Source organism: Dipodomys merriami, unplaced genomic scaffold (assembly GCF_024711535.1).
Source record: "Dipodomys merriami isolate MVZ:Mamm:240054 unplaced genomic scaffold, mDipMer1.0.p SCAF_353, whole genome shotgun sequence".
NCBI lineage: Eukaryota > Metazoa > Chordata > Mammalia > Rodentia > Heteromyidae > Dipodomys > Dipodomys merriami.
Window position 1 is genome coordinate 251,124 of NW_027205082.1, and position 19,672 is coordinate 270,795.

Genomic DNA, 19,672 nt, shown 5'->3' on the forward strand with positions numbered 1-19,672 from the left:
CCCAGGATGGGGGGCCCCCGCCCCTGGGCCTCGCTGCTGCTGCTGCTGCTCCTGTGTGGCACCCACCCAGCCCCCGCCACCCGCTGCCCCAGGACCTGCGCCTGCTACGTCCCCACCGAGCTCCACTGCACCTTCCGCAGCCTCAGGGCCGTGCCCCACATGCTGGACCCCAAGATAGAGCGCGTGAACCTGGGGTGAGGCCTGGGGGGGGAAGGGGGGAAGGAAGGGAAGGAAGAGGAAGGAAGGAAGGAAGGAAGGAAAGAAGGAGGGAAGGAGGGAAGGAGGGAAAGAAGGAAGGAGAGAAGGAGGGAAGGAAGGAAGATGGAGGGAAGGAAGGGAAGATAGAAGGAAGGAAGGAAAGAGGGAAGGAAAGAAGGAGGGAGGGAAGGAAGGAGGGAGGGAAGGAAGGAGGGAGGGAGGGAAGGAAGGAAGGAAGGAGGGAAGGATGGAAGGAAGGAAGGAGGGAGAGAAGGAAGGAAGGAAGGAAGGAAGGAGGGAAGGAGGGAAGGAAAGAAGGAAGGAAGGAAGGAAGGAAGGAGGGAAGGAGGGAGGGAAGGAAGGAAGCGAGGGAGGAAAGGAAGGAAAGAAGGAAGGAAGGAAGATGATGATGAGTAATGATTCATTATTCTTGACCCTGACCCGGAAACAAAAGTCCTGCCCTCCCAGCGCTGGTTTTCAGGCTGGTTTCCTGATTTCCTCTTCCTGTCCTCTCATCTGTTGAATTAGGTTCAACCACATCCGGGTCCTGACGCACGCTTCCTTCTCCGGTCTCGCGAGACTTCAGCTGCTGCTGCTGCACGGAAACGAGATCGCGGACATCACCGAAGGCGCCCTGAGCGACCTGGGTGCACTGCAGGTGCACAGGGAGCGGGCGGAATTGGAAGGAAGTGGAAGGAAGTTTGGCAGGAAGTGGGGCAGAAATACGCAGTGAAGTGGGACAAAGTAGGGGAGGAAGTAGGGCGGAAGTTTGAGGAAATAGATACGGAAGTGGGAGGAAGTAGGGCTGGAAGTGGGAAGGAAGTTGGAGGAAGAAGGAAGTGGGAAAAGAGTAGGGAGGAAGGAGGGGGGAAATGCGGAGGAAGACAGGCAGAAATGGGGATCAAATAGCAAAGGAAGTGGGGAGGAAGTAGGGAATCAATGGAGGAAGTAGAGACGGACATGGAAGGAAGTCGAGGCAGAAGGGAGGCGGAAGTGGGGCAGAAGTGAGACGGAAATGGATAAGGACCTGGGAAGAAGTAGGGCCGAAAGTGCAGCCGGATGTTGAGTGGAAATAGGGAAGGAAGTGGAGCAGAAGTGGGTCGGAAGTAGTGAGGATATGGATCTGGAAGTGGAAGTAGGGCCGGAAGTGGAGTGGAAATCAGGAAGTAGGGAGGAAGTGTGAAGAAGTAGGGACGAAAATAAGCCGGAAGTGGGGAGGAAGTGGGAGGAAGTAGGGGTGGAAGTGGGGCGGAAGTGGTAAGGATAGGGTTCCGGAAGTGAGAAGTGGGGTGGAAATAAGGAAGGAAGTGGGGAGGAAGCAGGACGAAGTAGGGGCGGAAGTAAGGCGGAAGTGGGGCGGAAGTGGTGAGGATATGGATCCGGAAGTGGAGTGAAAATAGGGAAGGAAGTGGGGAGGAAGTGGGGGCGGAAGTGACCCAGAAGTGGGGAATGATATATAGCCGGAAGAGGGGAAGAAAGTGGAAATAGGACCATGGGTAGGACCGGAAGTGGGGCAGAAATAAGGAAGGAAATGGATAGGAAGTGGGAAGTCGGGGCTGAAGTGAGGCAGAAGTGAGCCAGAAGTGGGGCAGAAGTGGTGAGGATATGGATCCAGAAGATACAGGAAGTAGGGCCGTAAATGTGGCCGGAAGTGCGGAGGAACTTGGAGGAAGTAGAGGCGGAAATCAGCCGGAAGTGGGGAGGAAGTGACCCGGAACTGGGGCAGAAGTGAGTCGGAAGTAGGGAGGAAGTGAGACTGGGGCAGAAGTGGGAATGGAAGAAGTGAGGAAATGTACTCGGAAGTGGGAGGAAGTAGAGGCAGAATTCGGCAGAAGCCGGATGTGGAGCAGAAGTGTGACAGGAAGTGGTAGGGAAATAGGGCAGAAGTGAGACCGGAAGGGGGTGAAAGAGATTGAAAGTGGGGCGGAAGTGACCCCGAAGTGGCCCTAAGGATCCCAGAAACGCCCCCTTTGACCCACGCAGGTGCTGAAGCTGAGCTACAACCAGCTTCGGGCACTGCACACGGGCTCCCTGCGGGGCCTGCGGCGCCTGTCCGGGCTGTACCTGGACCACAACCGGCTGGAGTCGGTGCACCCATGGGCACTGCTGGGGCTGGCATCGTTGCGGCTGCTGCGTCTGGATGGGAACCGGCTGGCGGCGCTGGCGCCCGAGGCGCTGGCCACGCTGCGTGTGCGCGGGGTCCCGGCCTGCACGCTGGGCGTGCTGCACCTGGCCGGGAACCGCCTGGCAGCGCTGCCTGCCGGCACCCTGGCCCGCGCACCCGCGCTGCGCGCGCTGCATCTGCAGGGTAACCCCTGGGCCTGCGGCTGCCGCGCGCGCTGGATGGAGGGCCTGCAGGGGCGGGGCCGAGGTGAGCCGAGGGGGCGTGGTCAAGCGCAGGCCAATGAGAGAGCGGGGCGGGGCTGAGGCGATGCAGAGAGGGAGCGTGACCAAGATACAGCCAGTGAAAAAGGACGGGGTCGTGGCTGGGCGTAAGTGAGTAGCCGAGCTCCCCGAGTCACGTGGGGCAGAGGCGTGGCCGAGGTGCCCAGGGGGGCGTGGCCGAGCTCCAGCCAGTAAAAAACGGCAGCAGTGTGGCTGGGCGTGGCTGGGCATTAGTGAGGAGCTGCAGGGGGCGTGGCCAAGGTCTAGCCACTAAGGCGGGGCGGGGACGTTGCTGAGGCTCCACAGGGAGGGTGTGGCCCAGCTTCAGCCACTCAGGCAGGGCGAGGGTGTGGCTAAGACTCCACGGGGGCGTGGCCGAGGTCCAGCCAGTCAGGTGAGATGAGGACGTGGCTGAGGTGACACGGGGGCATGGCTGAGCTCCAGCCAGTCAGGCAGGGCAGGGGTGTGGCTGAGGCTCGGCAGGGGGTGTGGCCAATCTCCAGCCAGTCAGGCATGGCGGGGGCGTGGCTGAGAACCCCCAGGAAAGGCGTGGCTGAGCTCCAGCCAGTCAGGCGCGGCGGGAGCGTGGCCGAGGCTCCCCAGGGGTCGTGTCCCATGTCAGCCCCGCCCCTCTCCCGTCCCCCCCTGCAGGCGTGCTGCGCTGTGGGAAGGAACAGGCGTGCGCGGCCTGCGCCAGCCCCGCTGACCGCCGCGGCCTGGACCTGCGTCGCCTGCTGCCACGCATGCGCTGTCGGTCGCCGCGCATCCACACTGACCCGGCGGATGGCGAGGAGCCGCCAGAAGCAGAAGTGGAGGCAGAGGAAGAGGAAGTGGAGGACTGGGAGGATGTGGGCGAGGTGCGGCTGAGGCTGACAGACGCCCGTGGCCGCACCGCCCACATTGCCTGCCGCCTGCGGCGCGCGCCCGTCGTGCGCGACCTCGACGTGCGGCCCGGCCTCGCCCCCGACACCCCTGCGCACGTGCGCCTGACACTCAGTGCCGCCCTCGTCTGCTATGCCGACCCTGACCACCTCGCACATGCCCGCCGCCTGCTGGGAGGCGATGATGATACTGATGACGTCGCGCTGATGCTGCGCTGGGACCTGGAGGCGCTGGGCCACGCCCACCCGGATGGGGACCTGGGAGATGGATTCCGGGAAGGCCACGCCCAAACCTCGGGCGGAGACCCTGATGGGGATGAGCTGTATCAGGACAGGTCCTCGGATGTAGGCCACGCCCACCGTCAGGGCGGAGACCCAGATGTGGACCATATGTATCAGGCCACAGACTCGGATGTAGGCCATGCCCACCATCGAACCAGGAACCCTGATAGAGGCCACATCCACCAGGGAGCCAGAGACCCTGATGTAGGCCCTGCCCACGCTCAGGACAGAGACCCGGTTGTAGGCCACACCCATCTGCAGGACAAATACCCGGATGTAGGCTATATGTATCAAGCCCGAGACCCGGATGTAGGGCCCTCCCGCCAGCAGGACAGACACCCGGATGTAGGCCATGAGTATGATCAGGACATAGGCCCCGCCCACACTCAGGACAGAGACCCGGATGTCAATGACCCAGATGAGGGCCCTGCAGAGACCCAGATGTAGGCCCCGAGTATGACCAGGATGGAGGCCACGCCCACTCTGAGGCTAGAGACCCGGATGTCCGGGACATGGATGAGGGCCCTGCCCACCCTGAGGACAGAGACCCTGATGTCAATGATCCGGATGAGGGCCCCGCCCACTCTGAGGCAGAGACCCGGATGTAGGCCCCAGGTATGACCAGGATGGAGGCCACGCCCACCCTGAGGCCAGTTTCCCGGATGTCCATGACCCGGATGTGGGCAAGGCCTACCGCCTGGTTCGCGGCCCTGGTGCGTCGTCATCGTCGCCGATGTCACTTCCGGGCATGGTGGCCCGGCTGTGGGCGCGGCCTGCCTGGCTTCTGCAGCCCGAGCTGACGCTGCACTGGGCCGGGCTGCGCGGGCCACACATACATCTGACGTGGACGGCGTGCGTGCATGGCCCCGAGGACCCGGAGGACGCGCCCTGGGTGACCCTCGACCCCCGTGATGACCCCGATGACGTGCACGTGGTGACCCCGGGGCAGACTCTGCGGCTGCACTGTGCGGCGCAGGGCTCGGAAACGCCACGCGTGGCCTGGACGCGGCCCGACGGCTCCGTCCTGCGGGGCGATGAGGACGGCGGCCATGACAGGGGGACAACGCTGGAGATCCGCGGGGTGCGCCATGCTGATGCTGGATGGTACCGCTGCGAGGCCCGAGTGGGGCGCCGCGGGGAAACCGAGGCACGGCACGTGGCCTACGGCGGGGACGGAGCCACGGGGTCCGGGGCCTACGTGGAGGAGGAAGCCATGGAATCTGAGGCCTATGGTGTGAATGAAGCCATAGGATCCAAGGCCTACGCTGAGGAGAAAGCCACGAGATCTGAGGCCTACGCTGAGGAAAAAGCCACAAGATCCGAGGCCTACCCTGAGGAGAAAGCCACAGGATCCCAGGCCTATGCTGAGGAGAAATCCATCAAATCTGAGGCCTATGACGTGAATGAAGCCATAGAATGAGGCCTACACTGAGGAGAAAGCCAAAGGATCCAGTGCCTATGGCTCAGATGAAGCCATGAGATCCGAGGCCTACACTGAAGAAAAAGCCACAAAATCTGAGACCTATGGTGAAGAAAAAGCCATAGAGTCCGAGGCTTACGCTGTGAATGAAGCCATAGAATCCGAGGCCTATGGTGCAAATGAAGCCATAGAATTCGAGGCCTTCACTGAGGAAAAAGCCATAGGATCTGAGGCCTACACAAAGGAGAAAGCCATAGGCCCCGCAGCCTACACCGTGTCTGAAGCCACAGGCCGTGCAGCCTTTGACACCTCTGAAGCCACAGGCCCCGCAGCCCCGTCTGCAGCCCCAGGCCCCGCGGCCTTTGATGCCTCTGAAGCCACAGCCCCCGCGGCCTACGTCCCATCTGCAGCCCCGGGCCCTGTGGCCTACGGTGGCTTTGAGGCCGCCATGGCAGGCCGGGCGCAGCGCGTGTTCGTGGTGGCGTCGCAGGCACCAGCGGCCACGGCTCTGGCGCTGCCTGTGGGCGCCGCGCTGCGGCTGGGCTGCCGAGCGGAGGCGGAGCCGGTGGCGCGCGTGGGCTGGCTGCTGCCGGGCGGGCGCTGGGCCTGGGCGGGGACGGAGCTGGGGACGGACGGCGTCGGGGTCGGGGCGGACGGGACACTGACGCTGCCCGCACTGGGTCCGCAGCACACTGGACGCTATGTGTGCGTGGCCGCCAACGCGCTGGGGATGGCACGCTGGGATGCGGACGTCAGCGTGGGTGGGGCAGCGGGGGACAAGATGGCAGAAGCCAAGATGGCGGAATCAAAGATGGAAGAATCCAAGATGACGGAAAGCAAGATGGCCAAAAACAAGATGGCAGAATCAAAGATGAAAGGCAACAAGATGGCGGAAAACAAGATGGAGAGAATTAAGATGGCGGATTCCAATATGGTGGACACCAAGATGGTGGAATCAAACATGGAGAGAAACAAGATGGAGGAATCCAAGATGGAGGGAACCAAGATGGCCGAATCCAACATGGCCGACACCAACATGGCGGATTCCAAGATGGTGGACGCCAAGATGGCGAAATCCAAAATGGAGGGAAACAAGATCGTGGAAAGCAACATGGCGGAATCCAAGATGGAAGGAATCAAGATGGCAGAAAACAAGATGGAAGGAATAAAGATGGCCGAAAACAAGGTGGTGGAATCAAAGATGGAGGGAACCAACATGGCGGAATCCCAGATGGAGGAATCCAAGATTGAGGGAATTAAGATGGCGGATTCCAAGATGGTGGAGGCCAAGATGGCGGATTCAAAAATGGCGGATTCCAAGATGGCGGGCGCCGCTGCGGAAGCGGCCGCGGGGGCGTCTCGCCGTGCTGACATCATTGTTGACACACCGAGCTCAGGCCCGGGCACCGGGGAAGCGCAGCTGTGGCGTCGGCGTCCTGCGGGCGGCCCCGGGCGTGGGCAGCAACGGCGTCCGCCGCCTCCGCCTCCTCCTCCCGCCCCGCGTGCCGCCCCTGCCGGCCGCGGGTTCGAGCCCGCCTTGCCGCGCCGCCCGCGCCCGCCAGTGGCTGCCGAGCACATCCGGCCCGAGCACTGGGCGCGCATCCTGGCGCGCGTGCGCGGCCGCGGCACGGGTGACTTCTGGGCCCCGCCCACCCTGCTTCCGGTCTCCACGGAGACCTCCCTGCTTCCGGCGTCCACACTTCCGTTTTCCACACTTCCGGTTTTGACGCAAATATCCCCACTTCCGGTCTCCGTGTCTTCCGCCGACCCACTTCCGGTCTCCACTCAGACCTCACCACTTCCGGTCTCCACTCAGACCACCCCACTTCTGGTCTCCACACTGCTGGTTTCCACTCGAACATCACCACTTCCTGTCTTCACTACTTCCGCCTACCCACTTCTGCTCTCCCCGCGGACCTCTCCACTTCCTGTCTCCACTCGGACCCCCGCACTTCCTGCTTCCACACTTCCAGTTTCCACTCGAAAATTCCTACTTCCGGTCTCCACTCGGACCACCCCACTTCCGGCTTCCACATTTCCGGTTTTGTCTCGAACATCCCCACTTCTGGGCTCCACTCGCAGATCTACACTTCCGGTCTCCACGCGGAGATCCCCACTTCCGGTCTCCATTCGGACCACCCCACTTCCTGTTTCCCCACTTCCGGTTTCCACTCGGAAATCCCCACTTACGGCCTCAACTACTTCGGCCTACCCACTTCCGTTTTCGACGGAGAGATCCCCACTTCCGGCTTCCACACCTCCGGTTTCCCCACGGACCTCCCCACTTCCGGTCTCCAGTCGGACCACCCGACTTCCGGTTACCACTCGGAGATCCCCACTTCTGACTTCCACACTTTCAGTCTCCCCACGGACCTCTCTACTTCCGGTTTCAACACGGACATCCCCACTTCCGGCCTCCACCCCTGGAGCATCCGCTGCTCCGACCTCTGCACTTCCGTCCTCCTCACTTCCGGCCTCCTTACTTCCGCCCTCCAGGAGGCTTGGCGGCGGCCGCAGGCGGGGGCAACAGCACAAAGCCCACCGCGCCCGGCCGGGCCCCACGGCAAACCCCCGTGACCCCGTGGTCACGACCCTGCACGGCCGTGCCCCGGATGCCCTCCCTTCCCGTCCTGCTGCTTCCCCCGACGGTGACCCTGGGACCTTTGACCCACGATCCCCGGCCCCGCCCGCCATGACCCTGCCCCGTGGGGCCTGGAACGAGCTGGACACGGGTGAGCCTCAGTTTACCCATCTGTTTCCTGCAGGCTCTTGGCGTGGGGGCGGGGGACTGAGGGGAGCCAGATAGGAGGTGGAGGTTAGAGGTCACAGGGAGGATACAAGACGGTCAGAGGTCAGGGGGAGGTTAGGGTCATGGGGGTCAAAGGTCACAGGGAAATCAGGGGTCACAGTCGGGTCAGTGGTTGCAGAGAGGTCAGAGGTCATGGAGAGGTCACGGGGAGGTGAGAGGCCATGGGCAGGTGAGAAGTGGATGGGAGGTCAAAGGTCATGGGGAACTCAGGGGTCATGGAGAGGTCACGGGGAGGTCTCGGGAGGGTCACTGGGAGGTCAGAGGTCATGGGGAAGCCAGGAGTCACAGGAGGTAAGAGGTCACAGAGTAGTCAGAGGTCATGGAGAGGTCACAGGGAGGTCAGGGGTCACTGGGAGGGCAGAGGGCATGGGGAGGGGAGGGGCGAAGTCCTTTACTCTGTCTGTTGTCTGTGTTCCTGGCCGTGTGGGGCACAGGATGTCTGGGGAGACAAACACACACGCACGGACAGACAGGCAGACAGACATAGAGCAGACAGATAGAGGGACGGATGGATAGACAGACAGACAGACAGACAGATAGGTGGATAGACGGATGAATGGACGGATAGACAGAGCCATAGAGAGACAGACAGATGGACAGAAGGACGGATAGACAGGTAGACAGACAGTAGACAGACAGATGGACAGATAGATAGACAGACAGATAGACTGATAGATAAATAGATAAACAAATGGACGGATAGACAGAGCCATAGACAGATAGACAGAGAGATACAGGGACGGATGGATGGAGAGACAGACAGACATGGAAACGTACATGGTTGGATGGATGGATAGATAGGTAGACAGACAGACAGCTGGATGGATAGATAGACCAATGGACAGATAGACAGAGCCATAGACAAAGAGATAGATGGACAGATGGATGGGTAGACAGACAGACAGACTGATGGCTGAAGACAGACACCAGACAGACGGATGGATACAGAGACAGGTGGACAGATGGACGGACAGACAGATAGAAGGACAGATGGACAGATAGGTAGACAGACAGATAAACCAATGGACAGATAGACAGAGCCATAGAGAGACAGACAGAGAGATACATGGACTGATGGATGGATAAACAGATAGACTGATGGACGGATAGACAGAGCCATAGAGAGACATATACTAGAGACATGGACAGATAGATAGAAAGAGACAGACAGACCGACCGACCAATGGAAGGATGGACAGACAGAGCCATAGAGAGACAGACAGACAGAGATACATGGACAGATGGATGGATAGACAGACAGACAGATAGAAACATACATGGTTGGATGGATGGATAGGTACACAGACAGACAGACAGACAGATAGATAGATAGACAGACAGACCAATGGACGGATAGACAGAGCCATAGAGACAGATAGAAGAATGGACAGAGAGATGAACAGATGGACAGATGAACAGATGGATAGATGGACCAATGGACAGATAGACAGACAGAGGCATACACAGTCAGAGAGACAGATGGACAGATGGATGGATAGACAGACGGGTGGATGGATGGATGGATTGAAAGAGATAACATGGACAGGTGGGTGGGTAGACAGACGGACGGACTGATGGATGTATAGATAGATAGGTAGACAGACACCAGACAGACAGGCAGACAGATAGATAGAGAGACAGGTGGACGACAGATGGACAGATAGCTAGATGGATGGACCAGTGGACAAATACACAGAATCATAGATAGACAGACAGAGCAATGGACAGATAGACAAACAGAGCCATAGACAGAGAGAGAGAGAGAGAGAGAGAGAGAGAGAGAGAGAGAGAGAGAGAGAGAGAGAGAGATGGACGGAAGGAAGGATACACAGGTAGGTAGACAGACAGTAGATGGATGGACAGATGAATGGACAGACAGATACATCGGTGGATGGAGCGACACAGACACATGGACAGATAGACGGATGGACTGATGGATGGATAGACAGATGGACAGACAGAGAGACAGAGGGACAAACAGAGGGACAGAGAGACAGAGGGACAGAGAAACGGATGGACAGACAGATGGACAGACAGACGGACAAGTAGACAGACGAACAGACAGAGGGACAGACAGACAGACATAGACATACTGACAGATGGATAGACAGACGGACAGAGAGATGGACAGCCGGATGGACAGACAGACAGAGGGACAGAGCACTGTCTCCGACCAGCACAGGGGCCTTTATCCAACGCCCTGTCCCTCCCTCCGTCCGTCTGTCCATCCCCAGGCGTGGAGCTGACCCCAGCTGTGCCGGACACACATGGGATGGACACGAGTGGATCTGACGCTGGCACGATGGACACGCGTGGAAAGGACAGGCGTGGACCTCACAGGAGCAAACTGGACACGCGTAGGCCTGCCACTGACTTGATGATCACGTGTGAAAATGTCACACGTGACACGGACACGATCAGATGCCTTCCACACTCACTGGACACGCGTGAAATGCACATAACTGCATCTGACATGCGTGGAAATGTCACACGTGTAAATGTCACACGTGTAAATGTCACGCGTGAAAGGGACACAATCATGTCCGTTATTCATAGGCCTAACCCCAGTGGAAATGTCACGCGTGGACCTGACTCTCAGATGATGGTCACACGTGGAAATGTCACGCGTGAAAGGGACACGATCAGACCCCTTCTGTGTGGACCTGACACTCTTAGAATGCACATACATGGATCAGACATGCGTGCAAATGTCACGCTTGGATATGACAGGCGTGGAACGGACACGATCAGGTCCATTATTCATAGACCTGACACGCGTGAAAATGTCACGTGTGAAAATGTCACCCATGGAATGGACGCGATCAGGTCCCTTCTGCATGGCCCTGATACTCTTGGACCGCACATGCATGGATCTGTCACGCGTGTAAATGTCACGCATGAATCTGACACTCACACAATGGTCACATGTGGAAATATCACTCGTGAAAGCGACACGATCACATCCCTTCCACACTCACCTGATACACATGAAGTGCGCATGCGTGGCTCTGACACACGTGGAAATGTCATGCACGCCTCCCCCGCTCCCCCCGTGCTGCGCGAGGCACCCACGGAGTTCGTGTCGGCCCACGCAGGCCTCACCCTGCACCTGCCCTGCACAGCCCAGGCCTGGCCCCCTGCGGCCCTACACTGGCGTCTACCTGACGGGACCTACGCGAGACCCGTGCATGTGCACACGCACCCTCGACTCAGCGACATCTACGTCCTCCCCAATGGCACGCTGGTGCTGCGCCGCCTGCAGGCCCCGCGCCATGCCGGTGAGTACGAGTGCGTAGCCGCCAACGCGCTAAGCAGCGCAAAACGCACCGTGCACGTCGAAGTCACGCCCACGCACCCGCGTCTCCCCCCCAGCGTCCGACCCCGAGGCCCGCTCGCCACGCCCGTGCCCCACGGCGCTGACCTCACACTGCACTGCCACGCGCGCGGGGACCCCGCCCCACGCGTGTTCTGGAGGCTGCCAGATGGGCGCCTGGTGGATGCTGGGAGCAGGTGAGTGTGGGAAGTGGGGGGCATCCATCCATCCACCCATGCATCTACCCATCCACACATCCATCCATCCACTCATCCATCCACCCATCCATCCACCCATCGATCCATCCATCCACTCACCCATCCATCCATCCACCCATCCATTAATTCATCCATCTACCCATCCATCCATCCACCCACCCATCCACCCTTCCATCCATCCATCCACCCACCCATCCATCCATCCATCCACCCCTCCGTCCATCCATCCATCCATCCACCCATCCACACATCCATCCATCCACCCATCCATCCATCCCTCCATCCATCCACCCATCCACTCATCCATCCACCCACCCATCCATCCACCCATCCATCCATCCATCTACCCATCCATCCACCCATCCATCTACCCATCCATCCACCCATCCATCTACCCATCCATCCACCCATCCATCCATCCACCCATCCATCCACTCATCCATCCACCCATCCATCTATCCACCCATAGTTGGGATAAAGATGATACCCCTTGATAGATAGTTAATTGATAGAGGATGGATTAGACAGATGACATAGACACAGTAGGCCATAGATAACAAATCGATTATCGATTAAATATTGATAGAGATGAGGTGGGGATGGTAGATTCATTAGCAGTGAATAGGTAATTGATAGTGAAAGACCCTAGTCCCCTAGGATACTTTCGTCAACAGGAGGGCACCCCAGAAAACTCAGACTCCAGGCCGGGAGATGCAATAAGCAAGAGGAGTTTATTTGACGTTTGCGCAAACGGACTCTCTGTCCCGAGCAGACAGGGAGCCCCCAGCAGCGATTACAAGCCCTTTTTAAAGGCAAAAACCACAAGATTAACGCATAACACAAAGCATCCCATGATTGGTCCATTTAAAGGTCACCATATACACCAACAATCACTTTGCCACGCGAAAAATTTTGTAACACTCTTTGTAAAATGACTGGCCCATGGTTGGTTTAAGGGGGGGCTTACATGGTTACAGGCCTATGATTGGTTGACATTTGGCTTAGCTTGTGGTCTTGCCAGGTGGTCGTTATCTCAAGGTCCTGTCTGGGGAATTTCTAAATGGGAACTGAGGAACACGTACTGTCTGTTCTTTATCTACTACCACTGACCTTGTCCTGGGGCTGGCATCTGGTCCCTGAAACTTCTTAACTCATTTTTGGGAAGGGAAGGGTCAGTGCCAGCGTAAGCAAGTTTATAGAAGCAGAATCAGCAGTTAGCAAGTTAGTAATGGTAATGGTCAATTTTTAATCTTTCAATAGGTCCTGGCTTGCCAGATCGCAAGGTAGAACCCTAGTGATCGATCATTGGTAGATGATCGATCAGGGATCGATACAAGATGAGTATTGGATGCATATGTCACATGTGCGAATAACTAACATTGGCTTCAAATTTGTCTTCCCTTATGGTCTTTCCTCCTATTACTTTCTTCCCTCCTTCCTTCCCTCCTTCCTTCCCTCCTTCCTTCCTTCCCTCCCTCCTTTCTTCCTTCCCTTCTTCCTTCCTTTCTTCCCTTCTTGGTTCCTTCCCTCCGATCCTTCCTTCCTTCCCTCCAATCCTTCCTTCCTTCCATCCTTCCTTCCCTACATTCCCTCCTTCCTTCCAACCTCCCTTCCCTACATTCCTCCTTCCTTCCCACCAATCCTTCTATCCTTCCTTCCCTCCAATCCTTCCTTCCTTCCCTCCAATCCTTCCATCCTTCCTTCCCTCCAATCCTTCCTTCCCTCCCTCCAATCCTTCCTTCCCTCCAATCCTTCCATCCTTCCTTCCCTCTAATCCTTCCTTCCATCCTTCCCTCCAATCCTTCCTTACTTCTCTCCAATCCTTCCATCTTTCCTTCCGTCCAATCTTTCCTTCCTTCCCTCCGATCCTTCCATCCTTCCTACCCTCCAATCCTTCCCTCCAATCCTTCCTTCCCTACATTCTCTCCTTCCTTCCCTCCAATCCTTCCTTCACCCTTCCCACCTTCCTTCCTTCCTTCCTTCCCTCCCTCCCTCTCCCCTCCCCAGCTCTGACATCCGGGTCCGTGCCTTTCCCAACGGCACGCTCTCCGTGCGTCCGGTGACGTCACGCGACGCGGGGGAGTACGTGTGCATGGCGCGCAACGCCGTGGGCGACGCACATGCACGGCTGCGCGTGGAGTTGGCAGCTGGGCCAGGCACCTCCTATCTGCAACCCCGGCTTCCCGTGACCCCCGTGACCCAGGACGCCGACCCCAGGGAGGACTGCACTGCCCACCACCGCCTCCACGTCCCATCCGGTGTCCTGAGAGACCCGGATATTCAGGTCGCGAGGCCTGATGGGAGTGTGGGGATCTGGGACCTGGGGCCTGCGTTAGACCTCGGATGTGTGACCACGGGTGGGGGGGCGGGGCCTGGGGTGGGTTCTTCCTCTTCCTCTCAGTCACTTCCTTCTTCCTCTCCCTCTTCATTTCCTGTTTCCTCTTCCTTTCCTTCTTCCTCTTTCTCTCAATCACTTCCTTCTTCTTCCTCTTCCTCTCAACATCATTCAACTTCTTCTTCCTCTTCCTTTCCCTCTTCCTCTTCCTTTCCTTCTTCCTCTCCATCTCTTCCTTCCTCTTCCTCTCACCATCCTTCATCTTCTTCCTCTTCCTCTGCTTCCTCCTCTGCTTCTTTTCCTTCTTCCTCTTCCTTTCCTTCTTCCTCTTCCTCTCATCCCTTCCTGTTCTCTTCCTCTCAATCTCTTCCTTCTTCTTCTTCCTCTTCTCAGTCTCTTCCTTCTTCCTTTCCTTCCTCTTCCTCTTCTCAGTCTCTTCCTTCTTCCTCTTCTTCACATTCTTTTCCTGCTTCCTCTTCTTTTCCTTCTTCTTCCTCTTCTCCATCTCTACATGCTTCTTCTCATGTTTCCTCTTCTTCCTCTTCCTTTCCTTCTTCCTCTTCCTCTCAGTCTCTTCCTTCTTCATTTCCTGTTTCCTCTTCATTTCCTGTTTCCTCTTCCTCTTCACTTCCTGGTTCCTCTTCACTTCCTGGTTCCTCTTCACTTCCTGCTTCCCCTTTTCTTCCTGCTTCACTTCCTGCTTCCTCTTCATCTCCCACTTCCGCTTCCGCCCCGCTACCCCCCGAGCTCTCCGTCCCCTACGGCGCCCCCGTGACCCTCACGTGCCCCGTGACCCAGGGGTCGCGCGCAGTGACCTGGCTGACGCCGGCCTCCCAGTCTGTGGCCATCACTTCCGGCCCGGAGGACGCCCACATCCGGGTGCTGCCAGACGGGCGTCTGCGCCTGCGGGGGGCCCGGCGGGCCGACGCAGGCACGTTCACGTGCGTGGCGGGGCGGGGCCGGCGCGCCACCGTGCGCCTACACGTGCAGCTGCGGGCGCCGCGCATCCGGGTCACGCCTGACGTCCATGACGACGTGAACGACGACATCCGGGTCTCCCCCATGGTGCATCTGCGCGTGTGCTGCCAGGCGGATGGCGTCCCCGAGCCCCACCTGCTGTGGGAACTTCCAGGGGGGCTGGTACTTCCAGTCCCGTATGGCAGTCGCACTGGGGGAGGGATCAGCGTGGATGCGCAGGGGACGTTGGAAATCCCGGATGTGCGTGCGCTGCGCAGCGGTGGCAGCTACGCCGTGGTGTGTGTTGCGCGCAACCCGGCAGGCGAAGCCCGGATGTGGGTGCGGCTGCGACCATGGTGGGCGCGGGCTCTGCCCCCTGCGGCTTTGGCTCCGTCCTCTGAGGCGTTGACTCCGCCCCCTGGTGCGCCAGCTCCGCCCCGTCACACACCTGCCCCGCCATATTGGGCGCTGACTGCGCCCTCTGAGGCGTTGGCTCCGCCCACTGGTGCGCCAGCTCCGCCCCATCACGCGCCTGCCCCGCCATCTTGGGCACTGAGTCCGCCCTCTGACGCACCGACTCCACCCTCTGAGGTGCTGACTCCGCCCCCTGGGGCGGCGTCAGGAGCGGCGCTGCGTGTGGCGCTGAGTGGCAGCTTCCGGCTGCGCTGCCCCACCTCCATGCTTCCGGTGTCCTGGCACCTGCCCGGCGGGCTGGTGCTTCGTGGGCCGCAGAGGCGAGGCCGCTTCACGCTGGGCGCTGACGGCAGCCTGGAGGTGCGCGCCGCCTCTGAGCGCGACCGCGGCGCCTACGTCTGCCGCGCCCGCCCCGGGGCGCCGCCCGGACACGCCCCCCGCGCGCCGGAGACCAGGATGTTCAGCTTCATTCCCGCCACTAGGCCGCTGGGTGCCATGGCAGGGCGACGGACTGAGGAGACCCGGATGTGAGCCTTCATTCCTGCCACTAGGCCGCGGCGTTCGGTTGCCGGGCAACCAAGTAAAGATACCAGGACTTTGGGCTCCACTGCAGCGTCTAGGCCTCTGCGTTTGGTTGCCAGGCAACAGACCAAGAAGACCCGGATGTGGGGCTTCATTCCTGCCTCTAGGCCGCTGGGTTCAGTTGCCGGGAAATCGCGTGAGACCCTGATATCCAGCTCCAGCAAGACTCCTGCACCCCAGCCGGAAGATGCCCGGATGTGGGGCTCCAAACCTGTGCGTGTTGTACAGAAGCTGCGGTCCGACCAGAGGCCATGGAGAGGCTAGGACCCGGATGTGGACTGGGAGGGACCCAGATGTGGACTGGGAAAGACCGGATGTCACCTATCTCCGGGTCCACTGACTGAGGGGCCAGGACCCGGATGTGGACTAGAAGGGACCCGGATGTCACTTTCTTCCATGTCCACTGACCCGGATGTGGCATGGAGGAACCGGATGTCACTTTCCTCCAGATGCACTGATGGGTCAAGACCCGGATGTGGACGAGGAGGGACCCGGATGTCACCTTCCTTCATGTCCACTGAGGGGCCAGTACCCAGATGTGGACTGGGAGGGACCCGGATGTCACCCTCATTCGTGTTCACTGACCCAGATGTGGCCTGGGGAACCCAGATGTCACTTATCTCCAGGTCCACTGAAGGGCTAGGACCCGGATGTGGACTGGGGGACCCGGATGTCACCCTCCTCCATGTCCACTCACCTGGATGTGGCGTCAGGGACCCGGATGTCACTTATCTTAGGTCCACTGAGGGGCCAGGACCCGGATGTGGACTGGGGGACCCGGATGTCACCTATCTCCAGGTCCACTGAGGGGCCAGGACCCGGATGTTGCATGGGGAACCCGGACGTTATGTAAGTCCACGTCCATTAACCCGGATGTGGACTGTGGCAGGGACCCGGATGTGTGCTGGGCGCGACCCGGATATCACACGCACAGGCCTGGCTGTGGCATGTGGAGTCCCGGATGTCACGCTCCTCTCCTTCCACTGACAGGGTCTAGGACCCGGATGTGACGTGGGGATCCCGGATGTCAGGTCCCTCCACATCCACTGAGGGTCCAAGACCGACATGTGGAATGAGAACTACCCAAATGTTAGGGACCTCCAGGTCCGTGAACCCGGATGTGGGCTGGGTACTCGGATCTTAGGGACTCCAGGTCCGTCAACCTGGATGTGGGCTGGGTACTCGGATGTTAGGGACCTCCAGGTCCATGAACCTGGATGTGGGGTGAGTACCCAGATGTTAGGGACCTCCAGGTCCGTGAACCTGGATGTGTGGTGAGTACCCAGATGTTAGGGATCTCCAGGTCCGGGAAGCCAGACGTGGAGGCGAGTACCAGGATGTCACTTATCTCCAGGTCCACTGGCAGGCGCCAGGACCCGGATGTGAGGGGTTTGGACCTGGATGTGAGGGGTTTGGACCCGGATGTGAGGGGTTGAGACCCAGATGTGAGAGGTGGAACCTGGATGTGGGCGGAGCGGGCGCTCCACACCTTGGCCCCGGGCTCCAGCTGCGCTTTGGGCCGTTGGGGTCCTTTCCCAGACTCGGAGGCAATAAAGCAGCCGTGCTGCTTCTGGATGGAATTCTTCCTCACTTCCACCCCAGCGCAGGCCACGCCCTCCTGAAACCCTCACTTCTGCCCCAGCACAGGCCAGGACCTCCTGAGACCCTCATTTCCGCCCAGCACAGGCCACACTCTCAATTCCGCTCCTAGCGCAGGCCACACCCTCCTGGGGCCCTCACTACATTCCCAGCACAGGCCACGCCCTCCTGAGACCTTCACTTCCTTCCCAACACAGGCCACGCCCTCCTGAGACCCTCACTTCCGCCCCAGCGCAGGCCACGCCCACATAGTTCCCTCACTTCCTCCTTGTTGCAGGCCACACCCTCCTGAGACCCTCACTTCCGCCTCATTGCAGACCACTCCCTCCTGAGACCCTCAGTTTAGCTCCAGCTGAGGCCACGCCCTCCTGAGTCCCTCACTTCCATCCCAGCACAGGCAACGCCCTCCTGAGACCTTCATTTCCTCCCCAGCACAGACCACGCCCTCCTGAGCACAGACCACGCCCTCCTGAGACCCTCAATTCCGCCCAGCACAGGCCACGCCCTCATTTCCGCTCCTAGCACAGGCCACGCCCTTCTGGGACCCTCACTACATTCCCAGCACAGGCCACGCCCTCCTGAGTCCCTCACTTCCTCCCCAGCCCAGGCCACGCCCTCCTGAGCTCTGGCCACACCCTACTGAGCGCAGACCACGCCCCCTGGGCACAGGCCACGCTCCCTGACGGTCCTGACTCTTATTGCAGCCCTCCATGTAGTTCTCGAGGTTACCCTTCTCCCCTTCCTCCTGCCTCTGACAGGTCTGGCAATTTCTTGGCGCCCAGCCCAGCAACTCCGGGCTTTTTCCTTCCTTCCCCTCCTTCCCCTTCAGCACCAATCCTGTTCCTTTCTAGGGAACAAAGGGGACTTTTATTTTGGAGGGGGAGATGTGGTGCTTTCCAAGGAACAAGGGGACTTTTATTTAGGAGGGGGGTTGTGGAGTTCTGGCTGCTGGAGTGACGTGGACATTTGAGTCCTGCGAGCTTCCTGGCTGGCAGGGAGAGCAGCAGGCCCAGGCACTGATGGCAGAGAACTGTGGATGTGAGTTCGTCCTCTGGGGAACATGGGGAGAGGTGTGGGGACCCGGGGTGGGGGGGCTTCGATTGCTTTTTGGAGCCCCCCCGCATGTCCCACCATGCCTCGGGGTGGGGGCTGCAGGGCCCCGCCACAGGCCTGGAAAGACGAGGTGAGGGGCTGATGTACTGGTGGGGACAACAGCAGCCTGGCCCTGGGGTGGCCGGATGTTCCTCAGCTCTTCCCCACTTCCTGCTTCTGGCCTTCTCTTCCAGGAAACGGGGAGCATCATGGGAAGGACGCGATCCTGGACGCCATGTTGGTCAGGAGAGGGCCTGGAGGGAGGGGGCGTCCTTCCATCCCTCTTCCCATCCACCCATCCATCCATCCACCCATCCAACCACCCATCCACCCTCCATCCATCCATCCACCCAAACATCCATCCACCCACCCATCCATCCATCCATCCATCATCCATTCACCCACCCATCCATCAATCCATCCATATCCCCATCCATCCATCCCCCTATTCATCCACCGATCCATCCATCCACGTATTCATCCATCCATCCATCCATCCATCCACCCACCCATCCATCCATCCATCCACCCACCCATCCATTCACCCATCCATCCATCCATACACCCACCCACCCATCCATCCACCCATCCACCCATCCACCCATCCATCCATCCACCCATCCACTCATCCATCCAACCATCCATCCATCCACCCATCCATTCACCCATCCATCCATCCATCCATCCATCCATCCATCCATCCATCCACCCATCCATCCATCCATCCATCCACCCATCCATTCACCCATCCATCCATCCATCCATCCATCCATCCACCCATACACCTATCCATCCATCCATCCTCCCATCCATCCACCCATCCACCCCTCCTCCTCCTCTCTCTCCTCCTCAGGTCGCACAGCGGCTGTGCAGCCCCACCCCTCGCCTTCCTCCTCCTCCTCCTCCTCCCTCCTGGCCCCTGCGCAGGCATCGCCCCCTCGCGCCCCAACTTCCTGCTGCTCTTGGCCGACGACCTGGGCCTGGGCGACCTGGGCAGCTTCGGGAACCGCAGCCTGCGGTGAGCAGAGGGGGAGGCCCGGATGTGGGGCCTTAGTTACCCAGATGTGGGAGCTCAGATCCCTGGATGTTCCACCAGGAGAACTGTATAGACATCTAGTAACTCAGTTCCCCGGATGTTGGATGTTAGTATTGTGGATGTTGGATATCAAATCCCCGGATGTTGGATC

The 19,672-nt window shown here is 59.3% G+C and overlaps 2 protein-coding genes across 7 annotated transcripts in view; both read left to right on the plus strand.

Moving 5' to 3' along the window:
• On the plus strand, positions 1 to 15,743 carry LOC138804036 (matrix-remodeling-associated protein 5-like). Its single transcript, XM_069988309.1, has 5 exons — positions 1 to 194; positions 727 to 856; positions 10,210 to 11,485; positions 13,514 to 13,811; positions 14,589 to 15,743. Exons 3-5 carry the CDS (start codon positions 10,248 to 10,250, stop codon positions 15,741 to 15,743), a joined length of 2,691 nt encoding a protein of 896 aa, XP_069844410.1. The 5' UTR covers positions 1 to 194; positions 727 to 856; positions 10,210 to 10,247.
• Positions 15,642 to 19,672, plus strand: part of LOC138804046 (arylsulfatase L-like) — a 12,921-nt gene continuing 8,890 nt past the window's right edge. For 2 of the 6 annotated variants that reach the window (XM_069988311.1, XM_069988316.1), the window contains exons 1-3: positions 15,642 to 16,643; positions 18,680 to 18,726; positions 19,339 to 19,503. In XM_069988311.1, coding sequence (XP_069844412.1) covers positions 16,465 to 16,643; positions 18,680 to 18,726; positions 19,339 to 19,503 — 391 coding nt within the window. In that variant the 5' untranslated portion in view covers positions 15,642 to 16,464. Of the gene's footprint in view, positions 16,644 to 18,346; positions 18,432 to 18,631; positions 18,727 to 19,338; positions 19,504 to 19,672 lie in introns of those variants that run through there. The other 4 variants (XM_069988314.1, XM_069988315.1, XM_069988313.1 and 1 more) reach the window with 3 other exon arrangements.

Coding starts and splice junctions, on each gene's coding strand:
- LOC138804036 (XM_069988309.1), top strand. CDS start 10,248: ATGGACACGAGTGGATCTGACGCTGGCACGATGGACACGCGTGGAAAG. Junction 11,486..13,513: donor CTGGTGGATGCTGGGAGCAG/GTGAGTGTGGGA, acceptor TCCCCTCCCCAG/CTCTGACATCCGGGTCCGTG. Junction 13,812..14,588: donor TCGCGAGGCCTGATGGGAGT/GTGGGGATCTGG, acceptor CTACCCCCCGAG/CTCTCCGTCCCCTACGGCGC.